Source organism: Anastrepha ludens, chromosome 2, assembly GCF_028408465.1.
Source record: "Anastrepha ludens isolate Willacy chromosome 2, idAnaLude1.1, whole genome shotgun sequence".
Lineage (NCBI taxonomy): Eukaryota > Metazoa > Arthropoda > Insecta > Diptera > Tephritidae > Anastrepha > Anastrepha ludens.
The window spans coordinates 73,710,844-73,737,117 of NC_071498.1; the positions used below are offsets into that span (position 1 = coordinate 73,710,844).

The window sequence follows — 26,274 nt, forward strand, 5'->3', positions numbered from 1 at the left end:
AATAGCGACCGCCCCATGGCAGGCAACGGCAAAACTCTGAGTGTATTTCTGCCATAAAAAAGCTCCTAATAAAAAAAATATCTGCCGTTCGAAATCTGCTTCAAACAGTAGGATCCTTAATTTGTGGAACAACATCAAGACGCACGCCAAAAATAGAAGGAGGAGTTTGGCCAGACACCCAAAAGGGGTGTACGCGCCAATTATATATAGGTATATACATTTAATATTTTTTACTGCTTGGAATCGAAATGTAATTGATCAAGCTACATTTACACAAACGCGAAAAATGACGAAACTTTTATCATATTCATGAAAGATATGTTCAATTTCGATTGTGCATCAGACGTTAATAAGTCAACAACACTAAGAGGCACCATCATCGATTTGCCTTTTTCAAGACACAAGACACAAAACGCACCACTTTAGCAAAACAGATTAACTTACAAATTTCATTACTGTCGCTGTCAAAAACTATGTCGACAAATTTTGTGTCAACACATGTCGATTTAATAACAATGTTGCATTAGCCGGCATTTGTTTTATATAGTTTTTACTTTGACGGTTCTCCTTACATTCGTAAAAATAATAATCGATAACACAGGGTTGTATGTAAAATGGTATGGTGATAATCTAGGATTATTTTATAATCTCATATCTCGGAAGAAAAATTTTGTATGGGTAATCTCGCTTTTTAATTACGGATTATGAGTTAAGCACGAAAAATTTATGTGAACGTATTATTAATCAATTTATGGAGCAGATAACGCAAATCTGGTTTTATTCGTAATTATTGGTATAGGTATTATTATGTAAATGGTAATTATTATATATGACTATTTAAAATGAATGTATTTGTTGGTGTCTCCAGGAACGTAAGATTTTTTTTTAATTCTTTGAAATAAACCTAATTTGTATATGTATCGCTTATTTTCTTGAAAATCGATAATCGAAGCAAATAAATCAACCCTGTTGACTAGGAATGTAAAGGAAAAGAAAATAAAAAAGTGATGTGATAAAACGAAATTTTCATTAGCACTATCAAGAAAATTTACAAAGGAGGAACTTTAAAAAATGTAAAGAAGAGAAAAATATTTTTAAAATGGAAGATCTAATACAATTTTTTGGTTGCAGATAAAGAAACTAGCGTGGGAGAATTTTTAAGTTTGTTCGAAAACCTCGATACAGGGTTTTTAACACCCATATTAACTACAATTTCCAAGGAGAGTACTCGTCACGCAGGGTGTGCTGTGCAGTTAATTTAGCAAGTAATCGTGCACGTCGGCCGTATATCAATAATTGTGTTTGAATTACTTAATAAAACAAAGCTGTCTAGTATTAACATAAATGGACGGCAATAAAGACGAAGCGCACCGCTGTATTGACATAGCTGTGCAATCATTTTCGGAAGGTAAAATCGAGAAAGCCGAGAAGTTTTTACTAAAAGCCGAAAAATTGTTTCCCACACAACGCGCTAAAGGTGAGAGAGTAACAGTTGAAAATCATGCAATCGTCGAACTCTATTATATTATATTATCTGAAAAATAATACATCAATTCCATATAAATTTTTATTATTTAACTATGAATAGAGTTACTGGCTAAAGTGAAGTCTGGCACAACCACTGGTGCAGGGAAAACCAGCAATAGTGCTAGTCTCAATCACTCAGCGTCTGGGGAAAATGCAGATAATGATGGGCCACGTAAGCGTAAAAACTCTGACTCGCGTCATGCGGAACCTGAGTATTCAAAGGATCAACTAGATGCAGTGCGTAAAGTTAAAAGGTACCTATTTTGATTTGTTGTTCTGGTTGACTCAAAACGACCGTTTTTCTTTTTTTTAGTTGCCGCAATTACTACGAGATTTTAAGTGTTTCTAAAGAAGCCACAGATTCTGAAATTAAAAAATCCTATAAAAAACTGGCATTGCTTTTGCATCCTGACAAAAATAAAGCACCCGGGGCTTCAGATGCGTTCAAAGCTGTTGGAAATGCTGCGGCGGTACTCACGGACGCTGAAAAACGTAAACAATATGATCTATATGGTATAAATGAGACGCACTCCAGTGGTCACGGTGTGCGCCGAGACACTTATGAATATGCATATGCACGCGGTTTTCAGGCCGAAGTTAGTCCTGAAGATCTTTTCAATATGTTCTTTGGTGGCGGTTTTGCTCAACAGAATGTGTACATGCGTCAACAACGACGTCGGCAACAACATCGAGATGATGGCGAAGTAAGTGTGAATTTTGAGTTCGAACAAGTTAACTTTATTTATGTGTTTATCGCTATATTATCAGCATCAATCGAATTCCTCGGCGTTGATCAATTTTTTGCCTATATTGCTATTGATTGGCCTATCGATGATATCCTCGTTCTTCATATCAGATCCAATTTACAGTTTAACGCCATCACAGTGAGTGCATCTGTTTATATTTAAAAAAGAAGGAAATGGTAAATACTTTAATTTTAATGCTCTTTTCAAAGTAAATATGCTGTAAAGCGCGAAACTAATCGTTTGAAAGTACCGTACTACGTAAAGAATAATTTCCATGCCGAGTATCAAGGTTCAGTTGGGCGTTTGGAAGAATCCGTGGAGGAGGACTTCATAGATCACCTTAAGTATTCTTGCAGTCGTGAGCGCAACTACCGTAAGTAACTTAATTTTGATCTTCATGAAATATGTTAATACTTTTTTTCTAGGCGATTCTATGTTGGCAAAAGCTCGCTCCTTTGGCGATCGCGAACTTTTCCGAAAGGCGCAAAATATAAATATGCCTTCGTGCGACAACTTACAAAATTATTTAAATACGTAGTTGGTTTTAAGCACGTAAATTTATTTGTTGTCTTCGTTATTGTTTCTATTTCTATTTACATCATAATTTTAAACGCTTTGTAGAAAAACACAAAAACAATTGAAATACGTGCGTTGCTGCATAATCAGGGTTAGTGACAAGTATACCAATCCACGAGTATAACGATATACAGGCAGGCAACTTCTGAGTAATTCTGATTGAAATTTTCTAGCAATTGCATTGAGACCCGCTCGGTGAATTGCAGGTCCTGCCCGAATACAACAACATGCAAACATTTTAAAAATGCGCGTACAAGTTAACGTCACGGTATTTTTTGGATTCTTATAAATATTTAGCACGTACGTATTTTAATAAATTTGAATCAACATATACTACATACATATATAGTATAACAAAAGTATAAAGTCGCTACTATGATATATTTAACTTGGCAGGTCAGATTGTGTTGGCAATAAATGCAATAGTAAAATATAATTTGTCGGTTTTATTGTTTACCAAGAATTGTTAGACATGATTTTAAAGAGAAGTATAAAATAATTTTGTCCTCTGAGATTCGGTTCTTCGTTACCGGAACGACCTATGGGTCGTTGGGTCCCGAGAGTTCCAGGGCACTTGGCATTGCTTCAAGCCCTTTCTGCAGAAGCTGTCTGGAGGACGAGTTGGAATCATCTCAGCTGCCCTGCTCTCGCCGGCCTGAGGTTTATACATCTGATCACTCACTTTTTCGCTACACCAGCGGATATGGCGGGTTTAAATATCACACGCCTGCTGAAATTAATCAGCAGCTTGAAGCGGTTAACACAAACGTAAATCGCCACTCGTTGGTCCTTATCCTCTGATCCAAATCCTGGATTTTTCCTCTGTATGGTATCACAACCGACAAATTTTAAAATTTTGTTCAAGTGGGCCCTTCAAAAGGGCAGTCTTTTAATCTTATCTAGGAATTACTGGGAACGAAATGGAAGATGAATTGGCCAGAAAAGGGGCAGCTTCTATATTTGTAAGCCCATAGCAGTGTCGTGGCCTAGAAAAGGGTAACTTCTATCTCTTTCAGGTAGTAGAGGAAGTCAAAGAACCGATTTAAAGGTTGCATGGAACTGGAACAACCCAGATTTCAATCCGGTCAAGGATTACAACTTCAGCGATTTTGCTAAAAAAGTACGGACATTGTTTTATGCTATTAGTATTCAGTTGAGAAACTGGTGACGACCATAATAGTTCGTTAATAATTGTAAACATACCCTTGTATGTAATTTGCATCAGAATAAACTGGGAACAACATTAAGGAATTTTTTAATTTGGCGTATTCAATTTAATTTATTTTTACAAAACATGGATTAAAGCTACCGAAAATTCCAATTTTATAAAGCGACTCATGTAGCGATTACCATAGATTTAATTGGCAATAATTGCTTCCAGCGCGGCAACTACATCGCCGCTTTGTTCCCGAAGCACTTTCTCTGCCTGAGTGCGCGTAATTAACATTTCATTCATCTAAAAAGAAAAAAATTAAATACTTTATAAATACAACACGTTTACTTACAATCAGTTCAATATCCTCTTTTTTAACATTCACCTTCTGCAGCTCTATCTCTTTAGCTACCTTGCGTTCATCTTCTTTGCTGCGCTTGTTGCCAATTTGCTCCACCGCCTATTTAAAAGATTTGAATATAATTTACATCTGGAAAAAAACACGTATTTACTTATGTTCACTTACGCTGGATATGTGCGCTGCAGAGATTTCTTTTTCCTCCGCATAATCCGTCACACGTTCCAGGTCGGCTGCACCGCCATCGTGTCGTGTTAGTTTTTTTTGCTTTTTATCTTGAACATCCTCTTCGGTGCCATTAATTTCATTTTCTGACATTTTCGTTATTAATTTTATTGAGTTAATATAAATATATAATCTTACAATAAAATGTGCGAATGGTTCGAGGAGATCACAGCTGGAAAGGGAAAGGTAAAACAGTGATGAGCATTAACATTATAATTTGTACCTAATTGAAAAAAGGTACCTAATTTCCGGCAAACATACCTCAAAACCAAGGTGAATAGAGTTCTTGGTGGCGCTATTAAAAGAACAGTTACTTTATTTTTGCGATTTTGACAAGTCTGACGTCATCTCAGTTTACAAAACAAACGAATAAAACAAACAAAAGTAGGAAAAATTACATGTTTCAGGGAATGGCTTGGTAATATTGTGATTTGTGAGATTTAAACTAATCAAACTAATGAAAACAAAGTGCCGTGTGTTAAATTGTGAAAGCACAAATCAATATAAATCCTCCAAATTCAGTTTTTTTGCGTTTCAATGCGGAAGACGTCGGGGCAAGAAAGTATGTGCTTGGTTGTTTCCATTGCTTTCGCCTATGATACAACGGTACGGTTAGTGTTAAAAAAATTCGTAGCAGTATGTATCAGCAAGTACCGGGAATGTTTAATTTAAACGAACCGCGCACGTGGGAAAAGGTCCATATTTTTTCTTATGTTGGTAGGACAGTTTGACCCACATCTGTCACTTTTTAGCGCCATCAGATCATGAGTGTCTGCCTGGCCGGTTGGAAATGTGGGCAAACAATTCTTGGATTTTGTATTCACCTGATATGGCCCCGTGCGACTTCTTTTTGCTTCCCAAGTTGAGATTTGCTTCATGGAAGGAGATTTCAGTCGATAGAGGAGATCAAAGAGAACGCGATGGGGGGCTTGGTTAAACGTTGGCTCATGTGTGTTGCTTCAGACGGGTCGATAAAATAAACTGAGACGGACGATAAAATAAACTTGCCTGAATTTTAACTCTGTTTTGTTTTATTTTTTTTTTTTCTGGCCATAGGGTCGATCAATATAGACGGAGCGGACCCAATTATTGCTTTGTAATTCTTTCTCGTCTTCCAATACATGTAACAGTAACACTATTTAGTAACCCGCATCTTGTGGCGGGTTCTATCTCGCATTGATACATTGAACTCTGTGAAAGCAATTGTAGAACGATTTAGTCTGCAATATGCACCCACCACCAACCCGACTATTTACTTGGGTTAGAGGGGGAACTTACAGCCCAACTAAAAAGGATAAAGCGCACGTTGCCCATATATACAACTTCTGTTAACTGTGTCTTAATATCAGCCAAATTTCAGTTTTGGCCCGTTTGCTCATGTTGATACTTTGCTATTTATTTATTTAGTTTTTACGGTCTTAAAACCAAATTTACACATTTATATACTTATATGCTAAGTAGTACAGTAAAAATATTCCTACACATACATGGGGACAATAAAACAAATTATAGTTTACAGTTATCAAGTTTTTACAGCATAATTTTTAGTTGAACATAGTTAATGTAATACATATTCCCACTGCTTGGAAAGGGAGGGTCTAGTTTCTATCTATAGGGAATTACGTTGCTTCATCAAATAATGACACTATATTTTTGTAGTTTTAAATATTTAATTTTTATTTAGTTCTCTACTGTAGGATACCACGTTGCTTCGTATACGCTATAAAACGGAATGAAAGAAAAATAACCGAATATCTTCAAATTCAATAGATAGGTTTCATATATAAAAAGATCAGAACAAAAGATGAAGTATTATAGTTTCTTCTCTTTTTAATCATTGTATTTTTGCTTCAGTTCGTTAACCCCACAGTGTTGCTTATTAATGTAGTTTAAGGGGGTATTCTAGTCTAGAAATTTGAAAAAATCGAAAATTTTTTTTTCAAAATTCGATAGTTTAGGTATTCAAAAATATCTCCCTAAAAGGATTTTGCAAAATTCGAATTATTTTCGAAATTACAACTATTTTAGTGACGCGACAGCTAGACTGGTTTGAGCGGACGGCGAAATTCAAACGCGTGTTTCTCGAAACTACTTCGTTCGATACGGTCGGCACGATATCTCAAGTTCTAATCAACCGATTTGCTTGAAATTTGTCATGAATATTCCTTAAATATATCTCTATCGTATGAAGCTTGAAAAACTGGAAATTTCAATTTTTTAATATGTGTAAACAATTCGAGAAAGCTTAAAAATAAGAGAAAAATCGACCTCAATTTTTTGAGTAGCCGCCATTTTATGGAAACATTTTTTTCCCCGTTTTTTCTGGTTCATACGATAATGACATTCATATTAATTAAGAATTTGTATTTTTTTTTTAGATGACCACAAGGGTAGAAATCGTGACGACGGGGACACTGCCTTTTTTCCCCCCCCTTCCACTTCAAGGACGCATAACTCCATGAAAATTCATTTTTTTTTTTCAAATTTATTTTGTGTGCTCCTAATATATGAATAATAATAATGTTAACAGAATTTTTTATTTGAGTTGGTAGCTTGTTAAAACATTTTAATCCTTTATATAACATATTTTTCTTATCAACTACTGTTCTAAACAGTGATAGTCTAAAACTATTATATACATATATTACTTTCCATGAGTATATATGAACGGGTTTCGTTTATGTATCTAAGATTATCGCTCAGATAATATGGTAACTTTCCCTGCTTTAAATTAAAAACGAACTTCACAGCGTGATAAAATATTTCCTGTCTCCCCTCCAGCCAATTCGAGTCTCTGATCAGTTCTTGTACGGGTGTATCGCATAGCTCTGTTTTGCATTTTTTGGAGCTCTCAACTTGTGTGTCGCTAACCATGAAAAAAATTAAATATATAAAATGCAGCTCAACTATTGATCTATAAACCAATCTTGTAAACCTCTTCCCTATGTACTTACATGATCTTTCCACGAGCCCGATTTTTTTCGCAATCTTATTAACTATATATTCAACGTGCTCTTCAAATTTTAACTACTATCTAATTTCTAATATTAATTTATAGTATTATTCACCTTCTTTACTGGAAGTTTTCCATTCCATAGGTACTGTTCTTGTTTTACTACTACAGCGTAAAATTTACCCATATATTCCACTGAATCCTTAATTACAGCTTCTGATAACAAGTTGCTTCCACCCAATTTTCTCTTTGATTTCCTAACAATATGGACGATATCAACTGTGCTTATTTCTTCAAATTTAAACGTAGCCTGCTTTATCAATTCATAATCAACATTTTCTATGTTAATATTTAAGCCAATAATACTATCCACAAATAATTATTTCTATATATTATTTCTATATATTTTCCCGTTGATAAGCACATCTTTGATGTTTTCTTTGATATCTGTGTTATTAACAACATTTTTTAAATATTTCCACATTAAGCGACTATCATATCTATGTGTTTCAACCTTGTGTTCCATATACTGAACCATTTTACTAACCATTTTCTTTTATCTTTTCTTTATTTCGTTGCATTCTACCCAATCTCCTGTCATGATGGCTTTTTGATAAAACGTAAACTTTTTTTATTAGTTTTGACTAATTCTCTGTCATACCATTTATTCCTCATTTTAATGTAAATTTATTTTTTAGTAGTTAACTGTTTCATTATGGACATCAGACAACTGCTAATCTGTACTTACATAACATCAGTGGTAAAACTATGCAGTTCAGCAAAGTTGCACTGTCTCAGGACATTTAAAAGGTTTTCAGGGGCTGTATCCCTCCCAGGTAGTTAACTCTGATAATCTAGCAATTGGGCTTTGTTTTTTATATTACATTGCTTGTGGGAAAATCTTCTTTGACTATAATGTAAAAAATAATTTGTGTTCGATTTCAATTATCGCATTGAATGTCTCCTTATTGTTTTTCGACCTAAAAATTAGGAAGCTATTTTGAATTTGAATTTCATTTATTAGCTCAGCTTCTTTATATTCAGCATTCATATGCGTTACCAGTATTTTTGGTTAAAGCTGATTTAATTTTTTCTTTCTGTATTTAATACAATATTTAATTTTCAAGATGGCATCAAATAAATTGGACCGCTGTATTCGCGCATATAAAGGCGCGGCAAAATGAAAATTTAGTTGTCAAACAATGCAATGACAGCTAATAATAAGGCATTGATGCCAAGAAATTCGGTAAGACAGATAACAGAAATTAGCAGTCTTCATTTGACATTTATTTTTTAACAGAAGGGGTTGGTATGGGGATGTGCCCAAGGCGAATTTATTACAGGTGACAGCAAACACATATAAGTAAAACCCTACATGTATTTGTTGTTGCGTTTGGTGCAAGCATCATGTCAAAATCAGCAAGCAAATGTAAACATACGAATGTAAACATACCAATACATACAAACAAAGCATATCATTTTGACGTAAGCCATACCTACGGCGAAAAATTCAGCTGGGTGAATGCTGTCACCTCATTAAATCCACCTGGTATGTGCCCCATTGTATTTTATACCGAATTATTTCGCCCTGTACCGTACCGCGTCTGTTTGCGCAGGCCTTTGAATGTTGAAAACATCGATATTTTTACCGATGTATCGCTACCACAACTAATTGTACTTGGAAGAATCGTTTCATAACTATTTATAGGCGCTCGTGTTCTGCAAAAGACATAGGAAAAGTGTTAAAATAATTCTTTAATTGTGTTCAATTTGTGGAAAACCTGATAAATAAAATGTTAGTACTATTATGTATTAAAAATGTAATTAAAAGTTTGCGTAATATTGCGAGATATTTTCTCTAAGTTTTGGTTAATAATCCGTCGTTTAAAGATGGCTGACATTGCTCGACGATTGTGGCGGCAACCGAAAATTGTAATATTTTATGTTATAATAGGCATTTAAATAGCGAAATTTTCAAAATCATTTTGTTTGAAGGGGGGAAAAAGGAGATAACGTGAAGAAATAGATTTGTCTAAATAAATAAAGCTGCAAACTTTGTTGTGTTGGCTCTGGCGTCATGGTGTGTGTATGCCAATTGCGTTTCCGACGCTCCCGGCGAGTAGCATCGATTAGTTGTCTGCACGTTAGACGCCACACAAAAGTAATCGGTGTATAATTAAATATGGGTATTCGCACCAACTTCACTACCTTGGCAATTTGTTAAAGGGCATTTTGTCAATGGCTTCTTCGCGTCCGTTGTAGCAATGCATTTGACTAGCGTGAGGTGTAAAACGTACCATAATGAAAGAATTGCCGAATACAAACAATAAAAAGCAGATGTTCTTGTCGTCAAAGCAAATATCATATTTCGTTGTGTATAAACAGGTTTTTGTTGGTTGTGAAATATATTATGAAATGTGCTTATAGAAGCGAAAGAGGATTTTAGTAGAATTTTTGGCTTCGAGATCAAGAAACACATTTCTGTGCTTTCCGGCATGGCGTACTGCACGTATGCGACGCCTTCCACTAAAATACTCAATATATTTTGCTGGCGGTCAAAACATTGCCGCAACGGTCCGAACTGACCTATGTGTTTCGGGGCACTTCGGATTATCTTTGCGAATTACATTTTGGTGTCTGCGTCGTTTACATGAGCAACGCATTGTTTGCAATTTTTGAAGTTTACAGTCCACGGCCAACAACGGCATTGAAAAGTGCTAAACCAAATCAAGTTGGTTGGACAGGAGCAACTTATTGAACAGCTTCGCTCGTCTCCCTATTACCTTAAATTAAGAGTTGCTCGGACAAAAGTTGGCCTGTGTGAAAGCGGGCGGCTTTAGTATAATGCTGCATGGGCAATTTTAGGCAAAGTATATTATTTATTTAATGGAGCTTGATGCAATTGTTAGAGAGAGGTTCATGAACAACCCTTAAAAAAAATAATAGTTTTCCAATTATTTGCTTTCAAAGTGCTTTCGGGAACTGCACTATAGTTTGGCACATTATAATATACAGTGAGTCAAAAAAGAATTGGCACACTCGAAAAATCAAAGTGTTTTAACTTTTCTTCTAATGAAAGTAAAAAAAATAGAAAACGGTATTTTCTAAATGAATTTATTTATTACGTATCTGACGAAAAAAAAAATTAATATCGACATAGGTTTACAAGCTCAACCTTGAAAGGTAAAATAAGACACAAATTCACATCAAAAAAGTATTGGCACCTTTTTTATGCAAGCTTATGCTTTTAGCCGCCGCCATAGCCGAATGGGTTGGTGCGTGATTACTATTCGGAATTCACAGAGAGAACGTTCGTTCGAATCTCGGTGAAACCAAAATTAATAAAAAACATACATACATACAAAAATACACAATAGCGGTCCGAGTGTATTTCTGCCATGAAAAAGCTCCTTATAAGAATATTGGAAGAAAAAAAAGTTTGAAAATATTGGTAATTTATAAACTATTGGCGATAAACATAGAAATCGGTGGGAAAAAGTCTACATACAGCTTTGGCAACTCTTAAACGAGGGAAAACCCGTTAGTTTTTTTGATTTGCTTTATCTGTCAAACATTATATATAGTATATATTATATATATAATTGGCGCATACACCCTTTTTGGGTGTTTGGCCGAGCTCCTCCTCCTATTTGTGGTGTGTGTCTTGATGTTGTTCCACAAATAGAGGGACCTACAGTTTCAAGCCGACTCCGAAGGGCAGATATTTTTATGAGGAGCTTTTTAATGGCAGAAATACACTCGGAGGTTTGCCATTGCCTGCCGAGGGGCGACCGTTATTAGAAAAATGTTTTTCTTAATTTTGGTGTTTCACCGAGATTCGAACTTACTTATCTGTCAAACAATACAATTATTAAAATTCAGAAAGCGATTTGTGAAACACGTTTTAACTTTGAAAATGGCAAATAGAAAAGAAATTCAGCAATCAGCTCGAAATTTGGTGGTTAATCTTCGAAAGGAAAACAAATCTTACGGGGAAATCGCTGAAATAGTAAAATTAAGTCGCTCTGCATCGCAAACTATTGTAAAAACTATAAAAAAACCAACATTATCGAAGTCAAGCCAAGATCTGGAAGGCTGAAGAGGCTTTCAAGACGCGATGTCAGAAGTGCCCTTAAAGAAGTCCACAAAGATCCAATAACAAGTGACTCAAAACTAGCCAAATACCTTGCAAGATGTTCGAATACTACTGTTTCATCAAGAACAGTAATAAACGTTTTCCATGATAGCGGCGAAAGTAGAACAGCACGCAAAAAGCCATTTATTTGAGCCAAGAATGTTGTTGTTGTAACAGCATAAACATTCCCCATACTTACATACGGGGAATGCTGCTGAAGTGACAGTCCTTGGCCGGATATAAATCCGGGTTGTTTCGGTAACGTAGAACCGACTGTCGTGGAAACGGTCAGCCAAGAATCATCAACTTCGCCTGGATTTTGCTAAGGCACATTTACAGAAAGGAATGGATTTTTGGAAGAAAGTTATATTTACTGATGAAAGTAAATATAATATTTTCGGGAATGACGGCCGAAACAAGGTATGACGAAAACCGAATACTGCACTTGATCCCAAAAATATTATACCTACTGTGAAACATGGTCGGGGTGGGGTAGTGTTATGGTGTGGGGAGCTATGGCGGCATCTGGAGTTGGTCGATTGGTGTTTGTTGAAGGCGTTTTGGACAGATATCAGTATAAGACAATATTGGAACAAAATCTGAAGCCATATGTGGAAAGCTTGGGCCTGGGAAACCAATGGATTTTCCAACAAGACAACGACCCCAAACATACTGCGCATATTGGTCGAGACTTATCATGCACCAAGACAGCTTAAAACACTTCCCCAGTCACCAGACTTCAATCCAATTGAGCATATTTGGGACGTTTTGGAAAAATCTGCTCGCAAATATGATATCAGAAGTCGTGAAACACTGAAAACTGCTCCAACTCGGGCATGGTCGGAAATTGCGCCCAGTATTACGTAGAATTTGGTGATGTTTATGCCACGTCATCTTCAGGCGGTTGTTGGAGCGCAGGGTGATCCTACAAAATATTAAAAATATATTGTTTTCTTCTATTTATTTAAAAGAAATCAACTATTGTATTCTCTCTACATTCAGTGTAGACTTTTTTCTCATGAATTTTTATTGGTTTTGTTATTTTTGTTATTGTTATGCGCTTGAATTAGCTTTTTGTTTCGTAAATAAACTTTGTTTTTGGTCCTTTAAATATTAATGCAAACGCTTTATTAATTTACCTTACGAATATCTTAGAAATACAAAAAAGGGTATGTAGAGTTTTTTCCTTAACTGTATCTGGCGGTAAAAATCGAATTAACTTTATTTGGTTTTTTCGGTAATGATTTTTGTGTTTTTTGCATAATAATAATTTTTTTGTAATTTGTTTAACTCTCTTATTTAATAAGAATCTTATTTAAAACATCTTAATATATAAAGAAAATTTTCGCCTGAGACGCTTAAAAAACATATTAATGTAGATATTGGAAAATGTTCGCAAAATAGTCAAATATGTATATACATAAACATAATGAAAATTAAATTTGGATTAAAAATCGATTGACAATCTGACATCTAGACATAGATGCCACACCCCTACCTTTCCGCCCACCACCCCTAAACCAGTGGGTAATTAAACATTACCCGAAAAAATTGACCAATTATTACAACTAGCTGGGGAGTAAGTTACTTTGATTAAAGGTAAATAAATTTGTATATCTCAATTAATTGTAAAAAATTCACCTGTCTGGGCATATCTTCTATTCAATCCCACACAATTTTCTATAAATATTACTTACGTTCCCTTATAAGTTCTTGATATTTTAAACTTGAACTTCAAGCGGCGCTCCGTTACCCGGTGCTTAGGCGCTTTCGTTGGATTTACAAAGCAAAATATATATAAAACTGAAGTAACGAAGCAATGAGCTCGATGTGAATTCTTTTAATGATTTTCCATGCACTGAGAGTTTTAATAAAATTTAATTTATGTTGTGTTTTTTAAGCTAATTTTAAACCTAAACAAAAATGGCCACAGATGCACAAACCAATAACGAAGATTACTCCCAAGAATACGGGGATGACGAAAACAGCCAAGAATATGATGATGAACAACAAGGAGATTATGATGATCAAGATGAAAATGATGACTACAATGACCAAAGCCAAGACCCATCAGGTGGAGGTGGTAATTCGTCTGGTAGTCCTAAGTACATACGTTTACGGGGTCTGCCTTGGTCAGCGACACATCAAGAAATTTTAGATTTTCTAAGGAATGTAAATGTGGTTAATGGTTCTAAGGGTATTCACCTCATTACCAGTCGTTGGGATGGTAAGAATACCGGCGAAGCATATGTTGAAGTACTGGGACAAGACGATGTAGAAGAAGCGCGCAAATTAAACAAAGGTTCTATGGGACATCGCTACATTGAAGGTAAGCTTGTATAGATAACTATATTTTTACTAGTACTAACTTTAGTTTATTCTAAAGTATTCACCGCCAATCCAAAAGAAGCCAAAGAAGCCATGCGAAAAACTGGTAGCCATGGCGTATCATATGTTGTGAAATTGCGTGGGCTGCCATATGCAGTTACCGAGCAGCAAGTTGAAGAATTCTTTAGTGGTGAGTACACTTTTTTTTCGTTGGAATGGATAATGCAATAGATAGAGGTTTTTATTTGATATTTCTTATATGTTTTATAAATACAAAATCAACATACCATATATTTTTCGGAAGAAAACCTACTGGGATGTTTATACAACAAAGTTGGTCTGTTAGTACAAGTGTTAATTTATTACTGGAAACAGCTGTTATGCAGCAATTCTTTTTAGTAACTCATATTTACGTATGCATACATACATATATATATATTCATTTGGTCTATTGCTATCTTGTAGTGTTGCAAGAAAAAATATCTGGTTGAGCTATAAGTCACATTTGGTAAACAATTTTGACTAAAGTAATGACAATTTAATGTAATTTATTTAGAATCGAATTTTTTTATATGGGCAGAAAGTATTTTTGTTCGTTCTCCTTAATTTGAAAAGAAAAAAAATGCAAGTTTGGTGCATCCATTACTCTTACCAATTGAATTTTTTTTACAACAGCAACAACGACGCAGTGTTACAACATTTTCATCTATAATGATGATTTTTTTTAAATAAAGTTTTTCATAGAAAAAAAAAAACAAAAATTGTAAACTATGAATTTGAAAGAATTCTTAACATTTGGTTGTTATCGTCATGGGCAGGGTTGGAAATCAAACCGGATCGGGAGGGAATACTTTTTGTTATGGACAAAAGGGGTCGTGCGACTGGGGAAGCTTTTGTTCAGTTCGAAAGCCAGGATGACACTGAACAAGCCTTGGGACGTAATCGGGAAAAGATTGGGCACAGGTGGGTTGTCATTCTATAATTTCTTTGTTTCTTAAATAATAAAATACGCTCTTCTTTATTAAATAATACACTAAATATATACAACTTTGCATTTTGTTTATGGGTGTTTTTCTACATTTTAAGTGAAAAATAATTATTTAAAGAAATTCTTTCATAATTTTTATTAGAACCGTACCGCATAGTTTGAAATAAGCTATGGAGTGTTTTCGATTAAAGTTTATTTGCTCTTCACTTAATTCTTTCTTTTTGAATAACTTAACATTTTCATCGTATCATTGAAAGCTGTATGATGAGAAGTCTTCTGCTTGTAAACTTTAGCAATATACTAGATGTAGTAATATACATATATGTTCAAGAACTGACGTTCCAATAAAATATGGAAATTTTTGTGGAATTTTGTTCAAACAAGCATTATTATTATTATCATACAGCAGTAAATAGTGAAAGTGTTATATATTTTTTTTCGTTAATTAAGGGGTTACACCACTGTACACGCGTAAAATAAACACGATTTTTAAAGAATTTTCTTGTATAGAAGGAAAGGGAAAACAATCACTCTGATTTGGGAAGTTATTACTTATATACTAAAATACAAAACTACAAAGTTTGATCGAAAAATTAAAAGAAATGGCGGGATTGGAGACATTTTTGTAATGTGGTTTCTCTTGAAGGAGCTCCGCGGCACGCAGCACAGAGGGTGCAAATTTTAATCTGGAACAAAGAAACATTTTTTTTCTTAATCTAGATAAGAATAGCTAGAGAAACGCGTAGGGGATTTAAAAAATATTTATTTTTGTGGAATTAGCAAGCATTTGAAGGAAAAAACTCTATTTTGGACTTAAAAAACGGCACTTAAATAATTATAACAATCGTTTAAATTAATCTATCGAAAATCCCCTACGCTCTTCTCATAAGAAGGTTATTATACAGACGTAGTGAAAAACCTGATTAAAAATATTTAAAATTGTTTGAATTATGCTGCGTGCCAATTTCAGAAAACGTGTTTTGAGAAAAACGCGTTTAAAGTTTGGAAATTTGGAGAAGTCGTTAGGTAACAGTCACTAACGCTTGGTTAAAAGCTTAAAATATTTATGAAATAAACTTCGGTAACGTATAAAACTTTTTGTTCTGTATTTTAAAAGGTTCAAAGAATTTTTTAAGCTTATAAAAAAAAAAATCAATTTTTGAAATTTCTACAGTGGTGTTACCCCTTAAAGTCTATAAACGAAAAATCTAAATTCGATCAATTATATGTATTAGGTTTTCTGCAATAAATTCTCTATACCAATTATGATTTTCTGTATTTTTAAAACATGTTTTTTTCCTTGTTTAAAATTTCAGCAATTTTTTTTTAACTATATCTACTTTAATTAATGTGAACGCTTTTTTTCCCACATTCATTCACATAAAATAATAATGAAAGAAAATGCTTCAAACGTTCAGAATATTATTATTATCATTCATTTAAAAAAGAAGTATTTTTTTATAAATATTTTATAATGAATTTTTAATGTTTAGATATGTATAACTAAAACAGGCAGGACAGCACAGCAAATTATGGTCAAATTAGCATCTTATAACTTATATTTAACTCTGTACAAAAAAAATATTTTAACCAAAAATAAACTAGTTTGGGCTCCGGTTGTGGGTGGGTTCTTGCTGGGTTCTTAACCGAATGCACATAAAAACGAGCTTTAAACATATACCAAAGTCTATTCAGCAAATATTTTTCAAATTTTTATGCAGCTGCTGAAAATTCATTGTATTAAAAATACTAAAATCTGACTATATTTAGGCGCTCAACATACATTTTCTACATTCAAGTAAAGCGTTTTTCAGTAAGAGCGCTTCAACTTTTTTTTTTAATAAAACACAAACGGTTTGACTTTTTTAACTAATTTTTTTTTATTATCGAGTTTGAATATATACATTTAAGTATGAAATTCGATTTCTTTTGCATGACCACCGCGTGCACGTTTTGCGAAGTCCAATCGTTGAACCCAATTTTCGACCACTCTTTTGCATAAATCGGCCGAAATTCCAGCAATTTCGCTTTCAATATTGGCTCTGAGCTCACAAATCGTCGCCGGCTTGTTACTGTAGACCAATGACTTCACATAACCCCAAAGAAAATAGTCTAGAGGCGTCAAATCATACGAGCGCGGCGGCCATTCGACCGGTCCATTTCTGGAAATAATGCGCTGATCGAACTTACTCTTCAACAAATCAATTGTAGCGTGTGCTGTGTGGCTTGTGGCCCCGTCCTGTTGAAACCACATGTCGTCTAAGTCCATACCATTCAATTGCGGCCAAAAATAATCGTTTATCATGTCGCGGTATCGATTTCCATTCACAGTAACGTGGCGATCGTTCTCGTCAACGAAAAAATATGGGCCAATTACGCCGCCGGCATGTAAACCGCACCAAACAGTGATTTTTTCGGGATGCAACGGTGCCTCATGAATCACGTGTGGATTGCTTTCTGCCCAGTAACGCATATTTTGCTTGTTGACAAAGCCATTGAGCCAAAAGTGAGCTTCATCACTGAAGATGATTTTTTGGAAAAAATCTGGATCAAGTAGCAGCAACAGAACGATTATTTTCATAAAAAATTTGCACGATTTGCAATCGTTGCTCAAGTGTGTAGCGTTCCATGATGAAATATATACTAATGGAGTTTAGAAATGACAAGCGAAAAATAAAAGATATTGCGTCGTTCGCCCTCCCTATCGGAAAAAAGTTGAAGCGCACCTATTGAAAAACGCCTTATAATTTCTTTCATAAAAATAGAACAATTTTGTTTTGTGATCAGTGGAAAATAAATTCAAATGGAGACGTTGCTTGAACTTTTCAAGTTGCTCGCGTTTTCGTTTTCTCTTTTATCGCTTTTTTATCGCACTTTTCCTTTCGTACTTCAGGTACATTGAGATCTTCCGTAGCTCGCTGGCTGAACTGAAGCGTGCTGCCAAGGGTAATGGGCGCACTGGTCCATATGATTTAAAAGATCGTGGCGGCAATCGCGGCAATGATTACGGTGGCGGTCGAAATATGCGTGGAGGTAACGGTGAGTATTTCTTCGATTAAGGCAGTTTTAAAATTTTATGTTTCTATTCTTCTGCAGATTGGGGCAACAATGGCGGTCCGTTCGGTATTGGGGCCAACAACACCCTGGGCTTCAATAACCTCCCCAGTTTCACTAATTCTGGTAATTTCGGCAATAACTTTGGGCCGAATGGCAGTGGTGGAGGCAGTGGTGCTGGTGGCTTCGGAAACGGCGGTAATGGTGGTGGCGGCTTTGGTGGTTTCGGTAATAGCGGTAACTTCGGTAATGGCAATGGCAACAACGCCAACTTTGGTAACGGTAACGGCAATGGCGGTTTCGGTGGAAATAACCGTTTCAACAATAGTGGAGGCAATTTTGGCAACGATTTTGGTGATTTTGGAAATTTTGGCAACAACCGAAACTTCAGCAATGGCGGAAATTTCGGCAATGATTTTCCTGGCGGTAATAATCGCAATGGCGGTGGCGTCGGTGGTGGTCCAAACAATGGTGGTAGCGGCGGTGGAAACTTTGGTAATTTCGGCAACTTTGGTAACTTCGGTAATAATGGCAGTGGCGCCGGCGGCGGTGCTGGTGGTGGCAATAGCAATATGAGTGGTGGCTTCAATGGTGGGAACGCTATGGGCAGTGGTAACGGTAACGGGGGCAATTTCGGTCCCATTGGTGGCGGTCGGAATGACAGCGAGTACTTCACCATACACATGCGAGGGCTGCCATATCAGTCCTATGAAAATGATGTTTTCAAGGTGAGATGAAATGGTGGCTGCACTTTTTAACGACGTTTTAATTGAATGCATCTGTTTAATTTTCACGTAACCCATTTTCTCTTACTAAAGCCACATTTTGTACTTTACAGTTCTTCGATCCAATTCGCCCAGCCAATGTACGTGTTAATTTCAACAAGAAAGGTTTGCACAGCGGCACTGCTGATGTTTTCTTTGAGACATACGAAGATGCACAACTCGCAATGAAACGACATCGCGACCAAATGGGTTCACGTTATATTGAGCTCTTCTTCGATGGCAAGACCAAAGTCGGAAATATACAGGCTGGCGGCGGAGGTGGCAACTACAATCGCCGCATTTAAAGCAACATCGCGAAACGAAGTTAACTTCTTTACATTTTATAAAATGTAATCAGGAGTAAATGTGACTCAGCTCGAAAGGAAATTGAGAAAATGTTGCAATAACTTACAAAAAATTTAATAAAAACAAGTATTCCAAGCAATGTCATCAATTTAGTTTGATCGTCGTGTCTACCGCAATCATACTACCGTAATGGCCCCAAATCTTGACATAGTTACTCCACTAACAGTTTAATTTGAAATTGGAAAAACACGGAACTATCTGCTCACTAATTTAAATAAAATATGCCGTTAAGTTATATTTTATAACTTAATATAACAGATAAAACGTAATAATCTTTATAATGCATGCTCATACATACATACATACATACATATGTACATCAATATTTTTAACTTCAAGACGCACATGACCTAGTCTTAATGGGGTGCATACACCTTTTCTTTACTTTTTGATTTATTTTTATTATAAGTTGGTATTTAAATATATAAGTAAATGCCAATTTATTTTCTTATAGTTTTCTTTATGTAAAACTGGTGTCCTAAAATTGTTAATATTTAACAAAATTCCATTTACTTATGCACTGTGGTAAAAATATTTTGCTGTTTTTTTTTCAATCTTGAGGTAGTTGTTCAAGTTACTATTTAATGCATAGTTAAGCAGAAATTGCAGAATAGAAAAACCATACGCAAATTTCTCATTGAAAAATTAAAAAGAAACAACCTTTAACCTAAACTGAAAACATAATATTTAAATGAATTGAAATTATATAAAACTGATACATTGCAGAAGTTTTAAAATAAAGTGACATTTTGAACTCTAGGAGGAAAAAAGAAAGTAAAATTGATGTTATTTTTTGATCAGAAATCAATAATAGAGTTTAGCGCGAGTTCGGCTATCCGAGGTGCAGGTTCGTACCTTAATTAGTGCGTTTAGCATCAAAAAGCCAGGAAATAACTTATTAGTGTTTAAATTAGTGAATAAAGCCAAATTATCGAGAGTCTGTGGTACACCGCAGTTGAGGTTTATTAACCTTAAATGACCGCTGACGAGATTTCTCGTGTTTCATTGCCGAAACGTAAAAGACCGACAACGAGGTTTCTCGTTTTTATCTATTCTCTAAAAAATATCTGTTCTAACGGCGATTGCTAAATATTTCAAAGTAAGGAATATGTGTGCTCTTCTGGCGCTTATTTGTACCGCGTACTGTAGGAGACCAGCTAGTAAGATATCAGTTTTCTCCATGGTAGGGGTTTTAAAGATTGGAGCATTAAATGTAGACTTTGCTGCAGTATCTACTACCTCATGGCCAGTAATTCCTACGTGCCCAGGTATCCAAAAAAGTTTGATGTGTCTGGGCTGGCAAAGCATATCCCATATGATGTTTATAGTGTCTCTCTCAGTTGCTGTTTTATATGTTTTTATGGCTTCCAAAACTGAAAGGCTGTCGGTGAAAATTACATATTTTTTCCTCTTTCTCGGGTTTTTTGCAGCAGCTTCAGCAGTAAATACAGATGCGGTTGACGACATAGTGTAATTTCATAAAGTTCGACCCTTTGTGTACTAATGCGTTTGCGGTGTTGTGTTCCACTTTTGAGGCATCTGTGTAGAGTATTTCGTAATTTTATGTTCGAAATTAAGAGAGGCGATGATTAAATATATCTAGATATAATGTTGAGAGCACGAGTGTCTTTACTAGATATGTAAGTGTGTTGATATGCGTGTAGCTTCTTCCATTTTTGCTGAAAACTGCTGAGGATTTTCGACTGGTGTTTCCGGCAGATATGTAGAATCGCTGATTTAAAATATTGGTGTTCGCATCAGCTATGTTGTTAAGACACAGATTTTGCTTGCGACGTTGTTGAATAGTATGTTGTAGTTGTTGTTGTTTCCTTTGGCCATTATATGTACATCGCCCGCGTATGTACAATGATCTAATAATTAGTTTCTGTTTTTGTATGATGCTGCTAATGCGAAGAATAAAAATTAATATGCAGTAGTGCATCGGTGCAACCGCTCTTTATAAGCAACTTGATTTGGTGCTATGAGTTTTCTGGTTTCTAAAAACCGAGATAGTCTTTTAGCAATTATTTTCTCTAGAGTTTGGGAGAGGTATGGTTAATAAAGAAGTTGGTCGGTAGCTGGACGTTTTTGTGGCGTCTTTAGACTATACTGCTTGAGTATGGGGGAGATGATGGCTTTTTTACATGCGGATGGGATAACTCTGGTTTTGAATATATTATTGTAAAGGCCAAGCATTTGCAGCTGCGTCAGGTCTGAAGTGAGCTTTTGCAGTATTTATTGCTTTTTTCAATTCGGATATAGAATTTTTGCTTACATCTTGGAAGGGTTAAAGGCGGGAGAGAAATTTACGTATGAGGGAACTATCTCAAGTGTGTGAAGAAGTGATTTGCAATATTGAATTAGAATATTTATTGAATTAAAGAATTATTGATAGTTTTGGGCTTTGGCTAATTTTGTTTCTTTCCATCTATCTGTCGTTGGATATCTTGTAACGAATGAGATTATCTTTTGTATGTTATTGTTATTGTTGTTGTCGTTGTTGTTGTTGTAGTAGTACCTTTGCTATGTCAGTGTAGCGTAATCACAGGTCGTCTTCGTCTAGCTCATCTAACGGTATGCCCAGGAAACTAGCTGTTTCGACGTTTTGGGTCCAGAGGGAGAGAGGTGTTAGATGAGTGGGTTTAATGAGGCATGTGAAAAGGTGGTTAGTGTCGTGCGGGGTGCCTTCACATGCTGGACATATGTTTAGTATGTCGGGGTCGATTCTGGATAAGTAAGAGTTTAACCTGCTACAATATCCAGAACGTAATTGTGCCAAGGTTACGCGGGACTCTCGGGGAAGTTGGAGCTCTTCGTCTGCGATTGGTGGTGGTTGGACTCCGATAACGGCATTCGGGGGTTGGGAGCTTAAGAAGGTGGTGTGAGTCTCCCAATGAATGTCGTTTATGGCCTTTCTGTGCGCTGTCCGATCCAGTAGCTGTCTGTTGGTTTTGTCTGAGATCTCGTCCGCGTAATTGAAGAGATGCCTCCTGATGTACCTGGGAGGTGGCCAGGCTCGAGCAGGTGGGTATATTCAGAAACGCATTATAATGCGCAATGTACTTTTGCAGTGTTGGCAATGCGTTCAGAAATGCAACTACGGCAGTACCGCAAATGCATCGCGTTTCAAAACGCCATTTTTGTATCAAACGTCACGCATTATTTGCAGGAAAAATTTTAATACTGCCGCTGATTACGCTAATATGATGTCTGATGAAAAGTGAGTATAAAATTAATTTTTTTAGCTTTTAATGCAAAGATATATTAAATATACGTTATTAAAACAATATTTTATTACATTTTTCTTGATTTTAGCGTTTATCTAAGTACAACGGAAGTAAAGTTGCTTCTCAGAGTCCGACTGAGCATGGAAAGTGAATTTGCTTCAGGGAGGAGGAAAAAGAGTGTTTTGTGGAATAAGGTGGCGGAAGAAATAAAAAAAGTGAATAAAGATTTGAAAAATTACTTCAAATATATCGTCAACAACTTAACTCAATAATACTTCCATTTTAGTGTAAAACGCGTTCATAAATGCAACAAATCTTTTTGCAAATCGTTAACAAATCTATCAATTGCATCACTTGTCACATTGGCAGTGTTGCCAGCGCTGCAATTACTGCGCATTTATAATGCGTTTCTGAATATACCCGGTGTCTGCATGGGTGAGGCCTGCGGTAACACACTAGCAGAAACTGCTTACTGAGCAATTTGTTATGCTCCTTAATAGGCAGCATTAGGGCCTCATCATGAAGATGTTGTACAATATAGGTGACATCAGAAGACATCCTGTGGCGGTCCTTAATGCAGTGTTTTGGCAGGTCTGAAGCTTCGTCCACTGCGAATCACTGGTTCCAGGCGACCAGACAGGCGCAGCATAGTTAAGAACCGGTCGGCCTATTGCTTTGAAAGTCGACAGCAACATTTCTTTGTCTTTGCCCCAAGTGCTGCCGGCAAGCGACTTGAGGACTTTGTTGCGATTCTGTACTCTCGTTGCAATAGCGGTTGTGTGCACGGAGAAAGAGAGCAAGCTGTCCAAGGTGGCTCCCAATATTCTGGGGTTGTTTACCGTCGGTATTGGGGTATCATCGACGTGTACCTGAAGTTGCAGCTTGACCTCCTTTGTCCAGGTGGTAAAAAGGGTCGCCGTGGATTTAATCGGAGAAAGTTTTAGGTTTCTCGCAGTGAAGAAGCGAGAAAGGCGGGCGAGGTAGACGTTTACTTTTGTGCATAGGCCATCAATGTCATTGCCCGACGCCATTATCGTACAGTCGTCGGCGTATGAGACCAGTGAAACTCCCTTTGGTGGCTGGGGGAGTTTCGAAATGTAGAAATTAAAAAGCAAGGGTGAAAGGACACCACCCTGCGGTACTCTCTGCTTTATTTTTCTCTGTTTTGACGTTTGGCAGGGGCGGTTTTGGGTTAGTTCGCGGCTTACCTGGGTGTTTATGACGGTGAGTGCCTGTAAGGAGTGGGAGTCAAGAGTCTTCACTACTGGGAAAAGGAGAGTTATCGGACGATAGGACTCTTCTTAGTTGGCGGGTTTCTCTGGCTTCAGTAGTGAGACCACTCTCCCTAATTTCCACTTATCAGGACAGATGAGAGTGGCCATAGACAGATTGAAGACCTTGGTGAGAAATTCTACTCCCAGTGGACCCAGCTTTTTCAGCATCAGCATGTTTAGTCCGTCAGGGCCAATGGCTTTAGATGTTTTCATATGTTTGATGGCCCCCTGAACCTCGTCGCTGGATAAAGCAAGCGGTGCACTGTTGTATGTCAGTTTGTGTAGCCGTCTGGTGGCACAGCGTTTGGATCTGTCGACCGGAGGATGCAGTATAAATTTCCGGCTAAAGTAGCTCGCGCATCTCTTCGGATCCGACGAAGTACGACCGCTGAAGGTGATATCCACCTTGTCGTTGTGCTTCGTCGGGTTCGACAGGGACCTTACGGTGGACCAGTGCTTGCTCACACCAGAGGTGAAGTTGCAGGACTTCAGATGCTCTACCCATTTGGTCCGCTTATGTCGGGTTACCAGTTGCCGGATCTCCGAATTGAGATCCTTTATTCGAGGATCCCCGGGATCGGCCTGGCGTAGGCGATCACGCTCATTCGCCAGAACAGCTGCTTCGGCTGGGAAATTGGGACGTATATCCCGGATCCGTCCAGCGGGTATGAAGCGAGCCGCGGCGGCTGTGATCACCTTGCAGAATGCGCGTTCGCCCGCGCGCACATCGGTGGGAATGGGTAGGGCTGCGAAGATGTCCTCAGTAAATTCCGCGAATCTGGTCCAATCAGCTTTGTTAAAGTTGATATATGACCGGTGATCCGCGGAAACAAAGTCGGCAGGTTTCTCAATCGAGATGATAATGGGCAAGTGGTCTGATGCAAGCGATAGCATAGGTCTCCAGGTTATGCTATTTATCAGGCCTGCGCTAGCAATTGTGATGTCAGGCGAGCTGCTGCAATTGCCCACTACCCTAGTGGGGGCGTCGTCGTTTACAGTGTTGAATGTCGAATCGTCTATCTGCTCTGCCACATTCCCATGGCAGCCGGTTCTACGTTACCGGAATGACTCGGGTTTTTCCCGACCAAGGGCTGCCGTCCCTGTAAACTAGCCCTGTCTAGTGTACCATATCCCACCATTATCTTTTGTATGTTGTTGTTGTTTTAGCAGTACCTTTGCCATGTCCGTGTAGCGTAATCACAGGTCGTCTTCGTCTAGCTCATCTAACGGTACGCCCAGAAAACTAGCTGTTTCGACGTTTTGGGTCCAGAAGGAGAGGGGTGTTAGATGAGTGGGTTTAATGAGGCATGTGAAAAGGTGGTTAGTGTCGTGCGGGGTGCCTTCACATGCTGGACATATGTTTAGTATGTCGTGGTCGATTCTGGATAAGTAGGAGTTTAACTTGCTACAATATCCAGAACGTAATTGTGCCAAGGTTACGCGGGACTCTCGGGGAAGTCGGAGCTCTTCGTCTGCGATTGGTGGTGGTTGGACTCCGATAACGGCATTCGGGGGTCGGGAGCTTAAGAAGGTGGTGAGAGTCTCCCGATGATCGTCGTTTATGGCCTGTCGGTACGCTGTCCGATCCAGTAGCTGTCTGTTGGCTTTGTCTGAGATCTCGTCCGCGTAATTGAGGAGATGCCTCCTGATGTACCTGGAAGATGGCCAGGCTTGAGCAGGTGTCTGCATGCGAGAGGCCTGCGGTAACACCCTAGCAGAAACTGCTTACTGAGCAATTTGTTATGCTCCTTAATAGGCAGCATTAGGGCCTCATCATGTAGATGTTGTATAGGTGACATCAGAAGACATCCTGTTGCGGTCCTTAATGCAGTGTTTTTGGCAGGTCTGAAGCTTCGTCCACTGCGAATCACTGAGAAAAGCTGGCGAGGTAGTCGCTTACCTTGGAGCATAGGCCAAATGTCATTGTCCGACGCCATTATCGTGCAGTCGTCGGCGTATGAGACCAAGGAGACTCCCTCTGGTGGCTGGGGAGTTTCGAAATATCACCCACGAATGACGACCACTCAGGTAGTTCGCGGCCCACCTCTTCAGCCCTGGAGGGAGTGTCGACTGTAAAATGTCATCTATTAGCGTAGCGTGGCTGACTGTGTCGAAAGCCTTTTTTAGATCCAACGCTACTAGGACAGTCCTCTCGCAGGGGCGATTTTGGTTAAGGCCGCGGTTTACCTGGGTGTTAATGACGGTGAGTGCCGTGGTGGTGCTATGCACTCTTCGGAAGCCATGCTGGTGTGAGGCTGGGGTCAGGTGTTTCGTAAAGAGTGGGAGTAGAAGGGCCTCAAGAGTCTTCACTAGTGGGGAAAGGAGAGTTATCGGGCAATAATACTCCCCTTTTTTGGCGGGTTTCCCAGGCTTCAGTAGTGCGACCACTCTCCCTAACTTCCACTTATCAGGAATGATGAGAGTGGCCATAGACAAGTTGAAGACCTTGATGAGATATTCTACTCCCAATGGACACAGCTTTTTCATCGACACCATGTTTAGTCCGTCAGGGCCAATGGCTTTTGATGCTTTCATTTTGTTGATGGCAATATGAGTTTTAAAGTAGCTCACGCATTTCTTCGGGTCCAACGAAATGCAAC

At 37.5% G+C, this 26,274-nt stretch overlaps 3 protein-coding genes across 4 annotated transcripts; 2 read left to right on the plus strand and 1 right to left on the minus strand.

Moving 5' to 3' along the window:
* Positions 1 to 967: 967 nt before the first annotated feature.
* Positions 968 to 3,285, plus strand: LOC128871844 (dnaJ homolog subfamily B member 12). Its single transcript, XM_054113945.1, has 7 exons — positions 968 to 1,073; positions 1,132 to 1,477; positions 1,589 to 1,781; positions 1,841 to 2,231; positions 2,296 to 2,411; positions 2,483 to 2,646; positions 2,699 to 3,285. The coding sequence occupies exons 2-7, from the start codon at positions 1,345 to 1,347 to the stop codon at positions 2,809 to 2,811; spliced, it is 1,110 nt and encodes a 369-aa protein (XP_053969920.1). The 5' UTR covers positions 968 to 1,073; positions 1,132 to 1,344; the 3' UTR covers positions 2,812 to 3,285.
* An 812-nt stretch (positions 3,286 to 4,097) lies between these two features.
* On the minus strand, positions 4,098 to 4,776 carry LOC128871845 (huntingtin-interacting protein K). Its single transcript, XM_054113946.1, has 3 exons — positions 4,529 to 4,776; positions 4,355 to 4,462; positions 4,098 to 4,305 (listed from the first exon to the last, which is right to left on the minus strand). The coding sequence occupies exons 1-3, from the start codon at positions 4,676 to 4,678 to the stop codon at positions 4,207 to 4,209; spliced, it is 357 nt and encodes a 118-aa protein (XP_053969921.1). The 5' UTR covers positions 4,679 to 4,776; the 3' UTR covers positions 4,098 to 4,206.
* A 4,428-nt stretch (positions 4,777 to 9,204) lies between these two features.
* LOC128871846 (heterogeneous nuclear ribonucleoprotein H) lies at positions 9,205 to 19,707 on the plus strand. 2 transcript variants are annotated; one of them, XM_054113949.1, is made up of 7 exons: positions 9,205 to 9,333; positions 13,575 to 14,002; positions 14,060 to 14,191; positions 14,820 to 14,964; positions 17,883 to 18,028; positions 18,086 to 18,771; positions 18,882 to 19,707. In XM_054113949.1, exons 2-7 carry the CDS (start codon positions 13,597 to 13,599, stop codon positions 19,110 to 19,112), a joined length of 1,746 nt encoding a protein of 581 aa, XP_053969924.1. In that variant the 5' UTR covers positions 9,205 to 9,333; positions 13,575 to 13,596; the 3' UTR covers positions 19,113 to 19,707. The 2 variants fall into 2 exon arrangements, with proteins under 2 accessions (XP_053969924.1, XP_053969925.1); XM_054113950.1 differs by having other exon boundaries at positions 17,883 to 18,022.
* Positions 19,708 to 26,274: the final 6,567 nt, after the last annotated feature.

Coding starts and splice junctions, on each gene's coding strand:
- LOC128871844 (XM_054113945.1), top strand. CDS start 1,345: ATGGACGGCAATAAAGACGAAGCGCACCGCTGTATTGACATAGCTGTG. Junction 1,478..1,588: donor TCCCACACAACGCGCTAAAG/GTGAGAGAGTAA, acceptor AACTATGAATAG/AGTTACTGGCTAAAGTGAAG. Junction 2,647..2,698: donor CAGTCGTGAGCGCAACTACC/GTAAGTAACTTA, acceptor CTTTTTTTCTAG/GCGATTCTATGTTGGCAAAA.
- LOC128871845 (XM_054113946.1), bottom strand. CDS start 4,678: ATGTCAGAAAATGAAATTAATGGCACCGAAGAGGATGTTCAAGATAAA. Junction 4,463..4,528: donor CTGCAGCGCACATATCCAGC/GTAAGTGAACAT, acceptor TCTTTTAAATAG/GCGGTGGAGCAAATTGGCAA. Junction 4,306..4,354: donor AAGAGGATATTGAACTGATT/GTAAGTAAACGT, acceptor TTTTCTTTTTAG/ATGAATGAAATGTTAATTAC.
- LOC128871846 (XM_054113949.1), top strand. CDS start 13,597: ATGGCCACAGATGCACAAACCAATAACGAAGATTACTCCCAAGAATAC. Junction 14,192..14,819: donor AGTTGAAGAATTCTTTAGTG/GTGAGTACACTT, acceptor CGTCATGGGCAG/GGTTGGAAATCAAACCGGAT. Junction 18,772..18,881: donor ATGAAAATGATGTTTTCAAG/GTGAGATGAAAT, acceptor TGTACTTTACAG/TTCTTCGATCCAATTCGCCC.